Source organism: Salvelinus namaycush, chromosome 8, assembly GCF_016432855.1.
Source record: "Salvelinus namaycush isolate Seneca chromosome 8, SaNama_1.0, whole genome shotgun sequence".
Lineage (NCBI taxonomy): Eukaryota > Metazoa > Chordata > Actinopteri > Salmoniformes > Salmonidae > Salvelinus > Salvelinus namaycush.
Genome location: NC_052314.1, coordinates 4947993 through 4964096, shown reverse-complemented (window position 1 = coordinate 4964096; position 16104 = coordinate 4947993). Strand labels below are relative to the sequence as shown.

The window sequence follows — 16104 nt, the reverse complement described above, 5'->3', positions numbered from 1 at the left end:
TGAAAAATATGGCCTTTTTACATCAATTTGTCACACAGATCGACGACCCAAATCCACAATAGTCTCACAGAAACAGTATATATAAAGTACATAAAACGCCATTGATAAGAAATATAATAATATCTAGTTTTTTTTTTAAAGTTTTTTTTTTTGAATACTTACTCAGTGCAATCAGAAAGTGATATTTCAGACGAGGGTTTTATGACGTTCACAATATCTGGCTCGTTTGTTGTTTCAAGTACTTTTTTTATGAGGTTAGGGAGCCTTGAAGGTATAATAACTAGGCCTACCGTTGCCCTTAAACTGCTAGGATCGAAGGCTCTAGATGGGCGACATGGGGATTATAATCACACTCTATTACAGATTGAGCTGCATTGCGATGAACTGGAAATATATTTTACACTGATATTTTAACCTGCTTGTGTGGAACCAACGCGTGATTTTATTATTTTACATATTTTCCTCAATATACGTAAATATTTTACATACAGTATCACATTTTTTTTATGCTAATTTGTGCAAACCACAATGGCATTTCTCTCTCTCTCTCTCTCTCTCTCTCTCTCTCTCTCTCTCTCTCTCTCTCTCTCTCTCTCTCTCTCTCTTTTAGTGGGTGAACTACCCTAGCCTGGTCCCAGATCTGTGCCATGGTCATTGTAGGAGTGGTCTATGGTCATTGTAGGCGTTGGCAAGACAGCACAAACAGATCAGAAACCAGGCTAGAACACCCCCACCGCTGCCATAACATTATTATAACTGGGGCCGTATGTATCAAGCATCTCAGAGTAGGATATCTGATCTAGGATCAGCCACCTAATATTATTCATTATGATATAAAAGGCAAAAAAATGATCCAAAATCAGCACTTCTGTTCTGATACACTCGATACATACGGCCCTGTTCTATGAGTAGTCTCAATCTGCCCAGGTCTGTCCAGCTGGTTCCTCCTCTACATTCTCCCAGCTGTCTGGGGCCACCCAGCCCCCATTGAGCCCAGTTGTAGTGGCACCGTAACTCTTCCCTGCGCCTACTGCTGCCATGCCACCACTATAGCCCTGTGTGATGTCCCCCGTCTCCTCTGCCAGCTCGTCCTCGTCGATGAAGCCACACTTCTCGTCGCTGGTCAGCTCCGGGTCGGCCCATGGCTGCTTCTCGCCCGACGCAAAGATTCCATAGAAGATGACCCCTCCGTAGTGAACCAGGGCGGCGATGAGGAACACCCACTGCCACTCCTCTCGAGTCTAGAGACAGGAAGTGATGCCAGAACACAGGAAATGAGAGCTCTGGTGAGTAAGATTTCAAATGTGTTTATAACAAGACAAATAAACTTGAACATGAACTCATACTTTGTCTATATATGGTAAACCATAACAATTATAGTGGTATAATGTAGTTGGAACTTGTAGAACATTTAAGTCACCAGCCGCAACTGTTTCAGGAAGCTAGTTCGTTGTTTTGGGGGGGGGGTGAATGTGTACCTTGTTTTTGGTCATGGCCCCAACGATGAGTGGGCACACCATCCCTGACAGGGTTCCCACGCCGTTAGATATACCCATCAGGATACTGGCATAGCGAGGGGCGATATCCAGGTGGTTCACATTGAAACCTACAAAATACATCGTTTTATGAAAATGGTCAAGAAGATCAACAGTCAGTATATGTGATTTAAAATCTGAATTATAGGTTGAGTCAACACAGAATTCAACCTGATAATATATTTGACCTTATTTGCATATTTCCCAGTGTGCCTTTCGAGCAGATTGTAGTTACTACACATTGAATGTGTTTGTTAAGTGACAGAGACATGGGTTGTTGTATACAGTGCCTTTCAGTCCTGTAGCGTTCACCAAGCGAGCGTCCAAGTGAATATGTAGCGTTGTTATCTTTACATTTAAAACGTTTATGACACAACATTATATTCTGTACAGTATATCAGAAGACCTTTATTTTAGGGTTCAGTTTACACCCTAACACAGTGGTCTGAAACTCCTGTTTTAGAGGCCATATCATACCGGCAAGAAACATTATACTGGCTTGCAAAGTCGTGTGTAATTCCAACAATTTTAACTTTTAATCATCCGCAAACTGCATTGAGAATGACTGCCGGAGTAGGGAAGATTGACTATTGAGACTACCTAAATCATATAAACTGGAAAAGCCATTTACTGAAACAAGCAATTATGAAAATGAACCTGCAATAGACCATGCTGGGGAAATAGGATAATGAAGTGCGTGGTTTGGAGCAAACATGAATTTGTAATTCTACTCAACAAGCTTGTTCAAGTTTAGCTCATTTCGAGCACAGTTTGTTGAGTAAACAAACGAACCACATTAGCGCAAATTCTTGTCCACTCAACTCACAGAATAACACTGATTAGGCAACTGTTTAAGTTGGCTTTTGTTTATTTATTACAAGTGAACGCCGAAATATTACCTTTAAAAGGTGCATAGCCGACAAAGCTCGGAACAGGATTAAATCCCGGGGCCTAAAAGAGAGTGTTCAACTTGAACATTTAATTGTTTACATTTTTTTTTTTAAATGTTCTACTACTCACCCGATATAGCGAAGCCACTGAAGCCCACAGCCATGACCAGGAAAGAGATGGCCACACCCTTGGTGTGAGAGAAACCAACCACGAGAAGCAAGGTAGCCTCCATTCCAAACCCTACACACAGGCAACAACAATACATTTTAATCATTTAGCAGATACTCTTTATCCAAAGTGACTTTCAATCAGTGCATTGAACTACAGTGGGTATAGTAAAACAGCCTCATATCACAACCTTTGCAAGTGAAAAACCCTCTTAAAACAAGTCACTATCTGCCAACTCAGCGCAAGCAAGAGTAAAGGAAACCCCTATTACTGTTAGTATGCTTCTTGGTGACCTACAGTCTAGTTATTATCCTTGGTGACCTACAGTCTAGTTATTATCCTTGGTGACCTACAGTCTAGTTATTATCCTTGGTGACCTACAGTCTAGTTATTATCCTTGGTGACCTACAGTCTAGTTATTATCCTTGGTGACCTACAGTCTAGTTATTATCCTTGGTTACCTACAGTCTAGTTATTATCCTTGGTGACCTACAGTCTAGTTATTATCCCTGGTGACCTACAGTCTAGTTATTATCCTTGGTTACCTACAGTCTAGTTATTATCCCTGGTTACCTACAGTTGAGGTATTATCCTTGGTGACCTACAGTCTAGTTATTATCCTTGGTTACCTACAGTCTAGTTATTATCCTTGGTGACCTACAGTCTAGTTATTATCCTTGATGACCTACAGTCTAGTTATTATCCTTGGTTACCTAAAGTCTAGTTATTGTCCTTGGTTACCTACAGTCTAGTTATTATCCTTGGTGACCTACAGTCTAGTTATTATCCTTGGTGACCTACAGTCTAGTTATTATCCTTGGTGACCTACAGTCTAGTTATTATCCCTGGTGACCTACAGTCTAGTTATTATCCTTGGTGACCTACAGTCTAGTTATTATCCTTGGTGACCTACAGTCTAGTTATTATCCCTGGTGACCTACAGTCTAGTTATTATCCTTGGTTACCTACAGTCTAGTTATTATCCTTGGTGACCTACAGTCTAGTTATTATCCCTGGTTACCTACAGTCTAGTTATTATCCTTGGTTACCTACAGTCTAGTTATTATCCTTGGTTACCTACAGTCTAGTTATTATCCTTGGTTACCTATAGTCTAGTTATTATCCTTGGTTACCTACAGTCTAGTTATTATCCTTGGTGACCTACAGTCTAGTTATTATCCCTGGTTACCTACAGTCTAATTATTATCCTTGGTTACCTACAGTCTAGTTATTATCCTTGGTGACCTGCAGTCTAGTTATTATCCTTGGTGACCTACAGTCTAGTTATTATCCTTGGTGACCTACAGCCTAGTTATTATCCTTGGTGACCTACAGTCTAGTTATTATCCTTGGTGACCTACAGTCTAGTTATTATCCTTGGTGACCTACAGTCTAGTTATTATCCTTGGTGACCTACAGTCTAGTTATTATCCTTGGTGACCTACAGTCTAGTTATTATCCTTGGTGACCTACAGTCTAGTTATTATCCTTGGTGACCTACAGTCTAGTTATTATCCTTGGTGACCTACAGTCTAGTTATTATCCTTGGTGACCTACAGTCTAGTTATTATCCTTGGTGACCTACAGTCTAATTATTATCCTTGGTGACCTACAGTCTAGTTATTATCCTTGGTGACCTACAGTCTACAATGTGATATGAACAGGTTAGGAATGTGTTATATATAGGTTATGCATGTGTTATGAGGTCCTTATGTAGCTCATCCTTATCTCCGCAGTTCATGATCTTTGAGACCATGACGGTGGAAGTTGACAGGATGATCTGTATAGATTATGAATGTGTTACAAAGTTTTCTATGTAGCCCTTATGAAATCCCTATGTAGCCCTTATGAAGTCCTTATGAAGTCCTTATGTAGCCCTCACCTCCACAGTTCATGATCTTCCTGACGGTGGTAGTAGACAGGATGTTTCTGGTGCGTAGCCAGTCAGCCAGCTGTCCTCCGATGGGCACGATGATGGTCATCACCAAGTGAGGCAGGGCCGACACCATGCCCACCTGACAACACAAACATCAACAGCCACAATAACATAAATATTAACAATAACAATAACATTAATGGGCTTGATGATGGTCATCAGTAAGTGTGGAGGTGCTGACAGCATGCACACCTGACAACACATACAGTGAACCGTAAACATTTCAACTTTCAAGTTGACTGTAATTAACATCGACATGGCAGTCAATGCCAAAACTGACAACACATGAAATGGCCTATCTAGATACATATTTATTATGTGTCAAAGTTCTTTTCAGAAGTCTGTTTCCAACATGTGCGCAATTTCTCCTTGTATGTTGTTCTGTGTTGAGATCTTTCAAACGCAGATTAGTTTGTCATTCATGGCTTTGACGTGTTCCCATGTATCATGATGTCATGACGTATCATGATGTATCATGATGTCATGCTGTCATGATGTATCCTAATGTCATGACGTATCATGATGTATCATGATGTCATGATGTCATGCTGTCATGATGTCATGATGTATCCTAATGTCATGATGTATCATGATGTATCATGATGTCATGATGTATCATGATAACAGTAACGGTGCAGGGTGCGGAGGGAGGAGAAAAGAGAGATATCATCTTTCAAGCTACACCTCTTAAATCCATCCCCCCAAATATGACAGCTCAAAAATGTATATCCTCAAAAAACAGTGATTGTCCCAGAACACGTCTTCCTACGTGCTTTAACCACCACTGACTCCAAATATCACACCACGGCTATAATTCACACCCTGATCCACAAGAGGGCCAGAGATCCACCCAGCATCTGAATTACACCTGTCAGACCAGCCTGAGTTATATCGCTTGCGTCCCAAAATGAAACGCTATTTACTACGTAGTGCACTACTTTTGATCAGAGCCCTGGTTAAATGTAGCCGGGCCAATAGGATGCCATTTAGGACACAGACCAGGATGTGTCTGTGTTTGGTGTCTAGAGGACATTTTATCCTCAACGTTACGAAATGGAAATGAAATCCAACACTGGTACTCAGTAAAGCAATTGATACGCCCCGTACAAGTGATGTACAATGCATTTGACACAACGGATATATATTTTTTATTAAAATCTCTGATGAGTTTTGTCCGCCCCGGTTACGTCTTACACAAATCAAGCCAACTATTCACACCTGGCTGGCATTGTGGGTGAACGGCTCCTCATTTTTACCTTGCTGATCTCGAAGCCGAACACCTCCTCGAAGTAGGCCGGCTGGCTGATGAGGAGCAGATAGAACGTCCAGCTCCTGCAGAAGTTGGCCACGATGATAGCATAGACGGGCATTGAGGTGAAGAACTTCCTCCACGGAGTCTTGTATTTCTGCAGAGCCATAGTTGTGTATAGCAGAACACATGTCAGTTAGTTGGATAGGTGGAGAAGAGGAGGAGAAGGAGGAGAAGGAGGAGAACTCACGCTAGCAGGACCGAATAGTTCTTGACCCTCTCCGATGCTCTCCTCGATGTAACGTCTCTCCTCGGCGGTGATGGTGGGGTGAACCTCTGGGCTCTCATAGGACACCAGGATCCAGAACATGTACCAGAACATCCCAAAGCAGCCTAGAGAGAGAGACAGAGAGAGAGAGACAGAGAGAGAGAGAGAGAGAGACAGAGAGAGAGAGAGAGAGAGAGACAGAGACAGAGAGAGAGAGAGAGAGAAACAGAGAGAGAAACAGAGAGAGAGAGAGAGAGAGAGAGAGACAGAGACAGAGACAGAGAGAGACAGAGAGAGAGAGAGAGACAGAGAGACAGAGAGAGAGAGTTATATTACTGTAAATCTGATTCATAAAATGAGGTATATGTATATTTATGGTTTATTCCAGATTTTGTTTTTTATCACTTAGTCAACAGACACAAATAAAGTCAAATAGACAATCTTGTCTCAAAAAGGATCCCTCTAGGACAGATGTAGCTACTCTACGAATAACTATGGACAGTGATTTAGCCAGGATAGTCCACTCAGTAACAAGTGCCACTGTTTTCCAGGTGATGAACCTACCGTACAGATAGAAGACGGAGGACCAGCCAGAGTACTGGACCAGGATCCCAGCCAGAGGCATGGCTATCACGGCACCAGCATAGGATCCACAGAATGAGGTGGTGGCCAGACGGCTCCTCTCCAGTGGTGGGGCCCACTTACTCCAGATGCCATGACAGGCTGGGTAGGTCACTCCCTATGGAGGAACACAGAGTATATGATATATTATATTATACATACACTACCGTTCAAAAGTTTGGGGTCACTTAGAAATGTCCTTGTTTTTGAAAGAATAGCACATTTTTTGTCCATTGAAATAACATCAAATTGATTAGAAATACAGTGTAGACATTGTTAATGTTTTAAATGACTATTGTAGCTGGAAACGGCAGATTTTTAATGGAATATCTACATAGGCGTACAGAGGCCCTTTATCAGCAACCATCACTCCTGTGTTCCAATGGCACGTTGTGATTGCTAATCCAAGTTTATAATTTTAAAAGGCTAATTTATCATTAGAAAACCCTTTTGCAATTATGTTAGCACAGCTGAAAACTGATGTTCTGATTAAAGAAGCAATAAAACTGGCCTTCTTTAGACTAGTTGAGTATCTGGAGCATCAGCATTTGTGGGTTCGATCACAGGCTCAAAATGGCCAGAAACAATTAACTTTCTTCTGAAACTCGTCAGTCTATTCTTGTTCTGAGAAATTAAGGCTATTCCATGCGAGAAATTGTCAAGAAACTGAAGATCTGGTACAACGCTGTGTACTACTCCCTTCACAGAACAACGCAACCTGACTGTAACCAGAATATAAAGAGGAATGGGAGGCCCCGGTGCACAACTGAGCAAGAGGACAAGTACATTAGAGTGTCTAGTTTGAGAAACAGACGCCTCACAAGTCCTCAACTGGCAGCTTCATTAAATAGTACCTGCAAAACAGCAGTCTCAATGTCAACAGTGAAGAGGCGACTCCGGGATGCTGGCCTTCTAGGCAGAGTTCCTCTGTCCAGTGTATGTGTTCTTTTGCCCATCTTAATCTTTTCTTTTTATTGGTCAGTCTGAAATATGGCTTTTTCTTTGCAACTCTGCCTAGAAGGCCAGCATCCTGGGGGTCACTGTTGACATTGAGACTGGTGTTTTGCGGGTACTATTTAATGAAGCTGCCAGTTGAGGACTTGTGAGGCATCTGTTTCTTAAACTAGACACTCTAATGCAATAGTCCTCTTGCTCAGTTGTGCACCGGGGCCTCCCACTCCTCTTTCTATTCTGGTTAGAGCCAGTTTGCGCTGTTCTGTGAAGGGAGTAGTACACAGCGTTGTACCTGTCTGTTGAACAGACAGATTGACAGAGAAACGTACAAACCGACCGACTGCCAGAGTGGGTCATGTAATTCAGTCCTGCATTCATTTCCCTCTTATATCCTGACCTTAAAATGACGCAGACATTTTCCAATTGACTTAACCAAATAGGATTTAATATCATCAAACAAATATTCAGTAATAAATCCGATTGGGATGAGTCAGTGTTGGTAAACGGCACTGACAACTGAGCAGCCAGTTTTTCTCATTAGTCAAATACAAGCAAGATTATGATGTCTTATCAAAAACAAACTGGCACGACACATCTGAGCTGAACTTTCCTACTCTGGATAAATGGGTTGAGGTGGGCCTGCGGCTGTGTTAAATGGCAGTCTATTCGACCCTGGTCAAAAGTAGTGCACTGCTTAGGGAATATTATATATCGAATAGAGTGCCATTTGAAACTATATATGGAATAGAGTGCCATTTGAGACTATATATGGAATAGAGTGCCATTTAAGACTACATATGGAATAGAGTGCCATTTGAGACTATATATGGAATAGAGTGCCATTTGAGACTACATATGGAAAAGTCGCCATTTGAGACTATATGGAATAGAGTGCATTTTGAGACTATATGGAATAGAGTGCCATTTGAGACGCGACCTGAGACTGAGTCAGCCAGGGCAGATTCAAGCTAACGATCCTACTTCGCCACAAAATGAGAATTGCTCCCATAAATTTTCAATTACTCACTAAGTGGCACACAATCAACTATTGATAGACACAAATTGCTTGGGCTTGCTGTGGGAGTCACCCTGAAATGCTAATGTTTAATTTGCAGTAAGGAGTCGATGCACAAGGGAGGACGGAGCACAGACACAGACTGCTTCTGTTTCTCCATTGAGGAATGGAGGGATGGAGGGATGGATAGATGGAGAGATGAAGGGATAGAGAGCTGGAGGGATGGAGAGATGGAGGGATGGAGGGATAGAGAGCTGGAGGGATGGAGAGATGAAGGGATAGAGAGATGGGGGGATGGAGAGATGAAGGGATAGAGAGCTGGAGGGATGAGAGCTGGAGGGATGGAGAGATGGAGGGATGGAGGGATAGAGAGCTGGAGGGATGGAGAGATGGAGGGATGGAGGGATGGAGAGATGGAGGGATGGAGGGATGGATAGATGGGGGGATAGAGAGATGGAAGGATGGAGAGATGGAGAGATGGAGGGATGGAGAGATGGAGGGATGGAAGGATGGAGAGATGGAGGGATGGATATATGGAGGGATGGATAGATGGAGGGATAGAGAGATGGAGGGATGGATAGATGGAGAGATGGAGGGATGGATAGATGGAGGGATAGAGAGATGGAGGGATGGATAGATGGAGGGATAGAGAGATGGAGGGATGAAGAGATGGAGGGATAGAGAGATGGAGGGATGGAGAGATGGAGGGATAGAGAGATGGAGGGATGGATAGATGGAGGGATAGAGAGATGGAGAGATGGAGGGATGGAAGGATGGAGAGATGGAGGGATGGAGAGATGGAGGGATGGATAGATGGAGGGATAGAGAGATGGAGGGATGGATAGATGGAGAGATGGAGGGATAGAGAGCAGGGGGGATGGATATATGGAGGGATGGAGAGATGGAGGGATAGAGAGCTGGGGGGATGGAGAGATGGAGGGATAGAGAGCTGGGAGGATGGAGAGATGGAGAGATGGAGGGATGGAGAGATGGAGGGATGGATAGATGGAGGGATGGAGAGATGGAGGGATAGAGAGATGGAGGGATAGAGAGCTGGGGGGATGGAGAGATGGAGGAATGGAGAGCTGGAGGGATGGAGGGATGGAGGCTTCTATTCATAGGACAGGAGGATTAAAAAATGTACAAAAATAATAAAGGAACTTTCAGTCTGATAGTGGTATTTCAGTCTGATAGTGGTATTTCAGTCTGATAGTGGTCCTTCAGTCTGATAGTGGTCCTTCAGTCTGATAGTGGTCCTTCAGTCTGATAGTGGTATTTCAGTCTGATAGTGGTCCTTCAGTCTGATAGTGGTATTTCAGTCTGATAGTGGTCCTTCAGTCTGATAGTGGTATTTCAGTCTGATAGTGGTATTTCAGTCTGATAGTGGTATTTCAGTCTGATAGTGGTCCTTCAGTCTGATAGTGGTATTTCAGTCTGATAGTGGTATTTCAGTCTGATAGTGGTATTTCAGTCTGATAGTGGTCCTTCAGTCTGATAGTGGTATTTCAGTCTGATAGTGGTATTTCAGTCTGATAGTGGTATTTCAGTCTGATAGTGGTCCTTCAGTCTGATAGTGGTCCTTCAGTCTGATAGTGGTCCTTCAGTCTGATAGTGGTCCTTCAGTCTGATAGTGGTATTTCAGTCTGATAGTGGTATTTCAGTCTGATAGTGGTCCTTCAGTCTGATAGTGGTATTTCAGTCTGATAGTGGTATTTCAGTCTGATAGTGGTATTTCAGTCTGATAGTGGTCCTTCAGTCTGATAGTGGTATTTCAGTCTGATAGTGGTATTTCAGTCTGATAGTGGTATTTCAGTCTGATAGTGGTATTTCAGTCTGATAGTGGTCCTTCAGTCTGATAGTGGTATTTCAGTCTGATAGTGGTATTTCAGTCTGATAGTGGTATTTCAGTCTGATAGTGGTCCTTCAGTCTGATAGTGCTATTTCAGTCTGATAGTGCTATTTCAGTCTGATAGTGGTATTTCAGTCTGATAGTGGTATTTCAGTCTGATAGTGGTCCTTCAGTCTGATACTGGTCCTTCAGTCTGATAGTGGTATTTCAGTCTGATAGTGGTATTTCAGTCTGATAGTGGTATTTCAGTCTGATAGTGGTATTTCAGTCTGATAGTGGTCCTTCAGTCTGATAGTGGTATTTCAGTCTGATAGTGGTATTTCAGTCTGATAGTGGTATTTCAGTCTGATAGTGGTATTTCAGTCTGATAGTGGTCCTTCAGTCTGATAGTGGTCCTTCAGTCTGATAGTGGTATTTCAGTCTGATAGTGGTCCTTCAGTCTGATAGTGGTCCTTCAGTCTGTTATTTGTCTTTGTATGTGAACAACCCTACATCTCTCCCCCACATTTCCCAGGTATGTTTCTTGTTTGCTCTAAAGCTCAGGGTCAGGTACGACAGAGTCTAAGAGCTTCCTCCCAGAAACAGCATACAGTACATTGAATGCAGGTACACAGATAGAATGATGCTGCGTTTTTAAAGTGTGTATATTTTCAAATGCATTATCGGTGTAACTGTGTACACAGATATAATGCTTCCACTTACACGAATGCTTTAGTGATATGGTATACCAATCATGTGACCTCTGTAATGATCTTGAATGAACATCAAAAGTCTAGAAATGAACACTCGCCATAATACTGAAGCACAACGAGAAGCGGAAAAGGCAGCTTCGTTAGCAGTAGAGATGTGTCTTGTGGACCTTTCTCGTGTTATTGATGTGTATACACCTATTGGTTTATTTTAATGCTGATATGCATAATTAATGACGAGGTCTCCCTCCGGGAAAGAAGTGTTCTGACGTCAATGGAAGGTTAAACAACGTGTGTGATATAGGACCAAACCAACCAATCATCAGGCAGCAGCCCACAGTCTTACCTCCACCAGACCTTGTAGTATCCGGACACACATGACGCAGCGATAGTCCACCCGGGCAGCGGAGGGGATGAGCATGTTGAGGGTGGACGTGAGGAAGATGGCTAGCCCAAACACTCTGCGAACAAAGAGAAACAACGGAAACACTATTTGTAATCCATCCAATCACAATCCTATACATTAGCTGGCCCTAGCATATCAATTGAATGAATACTGTGCTGTAAACCAAAGTGGACATAAAATACTGTACATGGACCGACACGGAATTATGTTCAACAAAATGGTTTCATTATTATCATATTTCATGTACAGCTAAAATAATCATATGTTTTATCTCTATGTGTTCTAACTATCATGCTGGACATTTAAAACATGAAATAATCAACATATGATAAAAGAAAGAACAAAAACTAAACTGTCGCGTACGCAATATAAAATGTGTGAATTCCAGCAGAAGCTTCGTTTAGGGGTGAAACGACAAGGTGAGGACAGTCTGTTCCAGCAGAAGGCGCTCAGCTGGGACAGGCTAGAGACGGTCCCTGCTGAATTACACTAAACCAGTAGAATATTTATCATCTCAATCCTGTCTCAATGTGGATAGGAATATAATCAAATTACATGTATATTTTTGTCATTTAGCAGACGCTCTTATCCAGGGCGATTTACAGAATAGAATAGAATATCGCCTATTTCCACATACATTATTTTGTATGGTTGTGTATATAGCCTATGATGTTGTCTAATGAAGCGTGAACATTTTATTTTAAAGCAACAATTGGGAAATAAAAATGATAGGCCTATTTGTTCATTTTTATCTCGTCCTATCTATGAACACTTGATCGCACATAACATGTCTCGCTTTACTACTGCCCGTTGCCATGCCTCCCACCGCGTAAAAAAAAAAAAGATTCGACACGGTAGTCCCGCGGGAGCTCATTATCACGAGGAGGCACGAGGAGGCACGCCTCGCAGCCGGTAATAGAATCCTCCAATATCTGGCGCGAGGTCAGAGTCCTCCTCGGTGATACCAGCTAAATCCACCCGTCTGACACACATCTGGTTTTAACAAGTGTCTGCTTTAAACAGAACCGGTGTTCCTCTGGTTATACATCTCACAGGTAGATGTCAACGAAAAAGTTACAGAACAGAACAGAACTGTGGTGAAGTTTCACCGCAGTTAGAATAGAACAACAGAAAGTATATAGAATAGAACAGAAAGGAATATAATATATTAACTGTATTAGGCCTACTTTATTTTTTTCCCCAAATAAACTTCAGTATATAGATACATGTTATACTATTTAATATGGTTAAAATAATTGTATTTTCTGATGACATTTACCTGTTTGCTGCTAGTCGCGAGCATATCCACCCTCCGGGTATTTGTGTGACGATGTAGCCCCAGAAGAATGAACCGTGGATCATCCCCACCGTCTCTGGATCCCAGTTGAATTTCGCTTTCTTCCCAAAACCAAACAATAACACACAGAAACACCAGATGAGTTATTAATCAACCATATGTCCTGATTGTCCTCTTTTTTTTCATAAACATTATCAAGTAAAATTGTGTGAACGGTATAGATTAATACAGGCTTTGGATTCTTATTAATAGGCCATTTCAACAATAAATATTGCTTGGGCCAACAGAAAGGGATGGGGGAAAGGGATCAAAGTTGGAATTCCAACTCTATTAATTTGCTAATTTAAGTTTGCAGACTTTATGCCTAATGATAAAAGTCGTGATGACTGCAGGGCTTATGTGGGCTATGGTGTCTGTTTGTTGGATGACTCATTCAATTGAAATCGTGCCTTTGCTATCTCAGATGCAGAAGAAGAGGGGGCGGGGACTGGGTCATATCGTTCCCATTCCTATTGGCAACCAATTCACTGCCTATATAGTGCACTTCTTTTGACCAGGTCCCATAGGGAGTAGTGCTCCATTTGAGGGCCCCTAGGGTTCTGGTAAAACCAGTTCACTATGTATCGAATAGGGTGCCATTTGGGACGCAGAATAATATGATATAGGCACCTCTGTGATGATGATCTTGCCGTCCTTGTGTATGGTACTGTTATTGACCATGCCCACGATAGCCACGCCCAGGTTACACCGGATGCCGAAGGAGATGCAGAATCCGAGGCCGCTCATGATGGCGATGATGTAACGGCGCGGGAGGCCGAAGCACGTGCAGTCACATAAAGGCGGTTTCTTCTCCTGCTGCTCCGAGGGCCGTCCGTCCTCGGTTAACTCGATCACCTCACCTGTCTTCTGACGTTTCTCCACCACCCTTTTAGACCAAACAGGCACCCGTAGGACTATTAATAACATCCTGTATTTCCTTTAAAAAATAGTTGGCTATTCTTGTAATTATCAGGCTTATTTCAAAGTTATATGGCAAACAGTTTGGCTTTTAAATTGAATAGGCCTATAGGCTAAGCTAATTAACATCAGATAGATGGCTACGGCGAGAAAGTGGGGACATTTCGTTGTATTATAAGGTAAAGAATAAGGATATATCCACTTATTTTGAATGTTTTGAAGGAAATTCTTGAAGATCATTCGGATTGGTGTGAAAAAAAGTGTTTATTCTCTAAATTAGACTGAATCACCTTCTGTTTGTCTCTTTTTTAAATTATTTTTATTTTTAAACTATATATATATTTTTACTCGTTCTTCAAATATTGAAACATAATTTAAAATAGCATGGAAAATTCTAGTAATTTTATTCTGAAGTGCAAATCAAGAGATAGAATGCTGATGTTATTTGTGAAACTATAACATTTTACCGTTCCATGTTCCGTTCAGTGTTTAAATCCCACCTGTTCTAAGAACGACAGCTTGGCTAAATTAATACAATAAAAAGACCTTCGTACCGCATTGCAGCAGTACACAGACAGCACTGAACTTACATGTATGCTACATATAGACCGTCTGTGTCGGTGTACTGAGAGCTCAATAAGATAACCAATTAAATGTATTAAGATCGAGTTTTGCATTTTATTAGATTAAAATGTAAGATGTATCATAACAAGTTATAGGCTACTAAATTCGATAGACCTGATCACATAAGATTGCATAGGAAAACCAAGAGTCTTCTGCCAACATTGTATTGTGTGATGTATCACGGCATTACTATTCAGTGGAATGGTTAACACCTCCAACCACAGGGAATAGAAACATTGTAATGAATAAACCATGACAGAAAAAAATTGATGTTTCAAAAATAGATTGCTAATAAAATGCAATGTAAAACATTTTTATTAGCTCTTACAATTGAATATGCGTTTTACAATTTTGTTTCAATCAATCATCAATCTTTATAGTGAAAAGCACATTATTTTCAGTCACGAAAAACGAAATTAATTAGCCTAAATAATGCTTTTGGAAAGTCACGTGTTTCCAGCCTGACAATTTAGAATGATCATGTTTTTCTATCATTTTAAAATTATTCGATCAAAACCTGAATTTAGAAGCAAGAAATATGATCATCATGGTAGCCTATATATATCGAGTATTTTCGTCAACGGAGTAGCCTACAATTTTCCTATAAAAATTAATTTCCTGATTCCAATGCAGTGTAGCATTTTACACGAGCACAAAGAATGACAGTTGATATCTAACAGATCGATCTTGGTTAATACTGATGAATATATAATCTAACAGATATCTCCGACCCCTTGTGTCACGACGCGTTCTGATGCATTAATTATTTAAAACACAACCCTCACTCTCCCGGGAAATAACTGATCCTTAAATATTCGACCACTCTGATATTATTGTGCATTTCCACTTCCTGTCCTGTTGATAATTAATCTAAAAATGTGTTTTTTTCTCTTTTGAATTTAGTCCAGAATCACAGCAACCAATTTGCAAGTGAGATTTATTTTCTCATTGGGGTTTTGGTGCAAGTGAGATTTTATTTCTCATGGGGTTTGGGTGTTAGTGAGCTTTTTTTTTCTCATTGCCTGGATGAGACAGGAAGCAATTCACACCTGCATTACATATGGATATATATTTTAACATTTAAATTCCCTATTTACGTTTTTTTTTTTTTACCGTAAATCCCGAGGTGAAAAGCAGACAGAGAGAAGGGGGAAGGGTTCGAGCTACTTATTTTACCTGTACAGATGGCCGAAGGTCTTTCCTGCCAAATTCTTCAGCCCTTCTTTACTGGGCGGGAAAGCCCGATGCTTAACGGGTTCGGGATCGGATTCCATGATTCCAAATTTTTCTTGATTTCTGCTCGATTTCTTTTATATTACGATAAATAATTCAAATATAGAATATTGCTAAACATATTCGGTAAAATGTGAATCCGAATTATGTGCCTCTTTCTCGGAAGAAAATCGAGGTTTAGACATCCAACGCCAGGTGTATTGAATGAGCTGAGAAAAAAACGATTATATTGCAGAATTAGGCGACCAATCTGATATGGTATGGTTTCACAGTCACAAAACAGTCTGATAAATCTTCCTTTGCCTTATGCAATGTACATCCATTCAGTGCCATCTTGTAGGCTACAGATCCCAGTCAATTGCTAAAATAAAAAAAATAAAAAAATCACCCTCTTGATAACGTTTGAAATGTG

At 41.2% G+C, this 16104-nt stretch overlaps 1 protein-coding gene across 1 annotated transcript; it reads right to left on the bottom strand.

Moving 5' to 3' along the window:
- Nucleotides 1–914: 914 nt before the first annotated feature.
- LOC120051661 (vesicular glutamate transporter 2.1-like) lies at nucleotides 915–15733 on the bottom strand. The gene is made up of 11 exons (XM_038998553.1): nucleotides 15636–15733; nucleotides 13548–13803; nucleotides 12861–12979; nucleotides 11522–11636; nucleotides 6612–6786; nucleotides 6030–6172; nucleotides 5787–5936; nucleotides 4477–4609; nucleotides 2556–2666; nucleotides 1479–1606; nucleotides 915–1241 (listed from the first exon to the last, which is right to left on the bottom strand). Exons 1-11 carry the CDS (start codon nucleotides 15731–15733, stop codon nucleotides 915–917), a joined length of 1755 nt encoding a protein of 584 aa, XP_038854481.1.
- Between the last annotated feature and the right edge of the window lie 371 nt (nucleotides 15734–16104).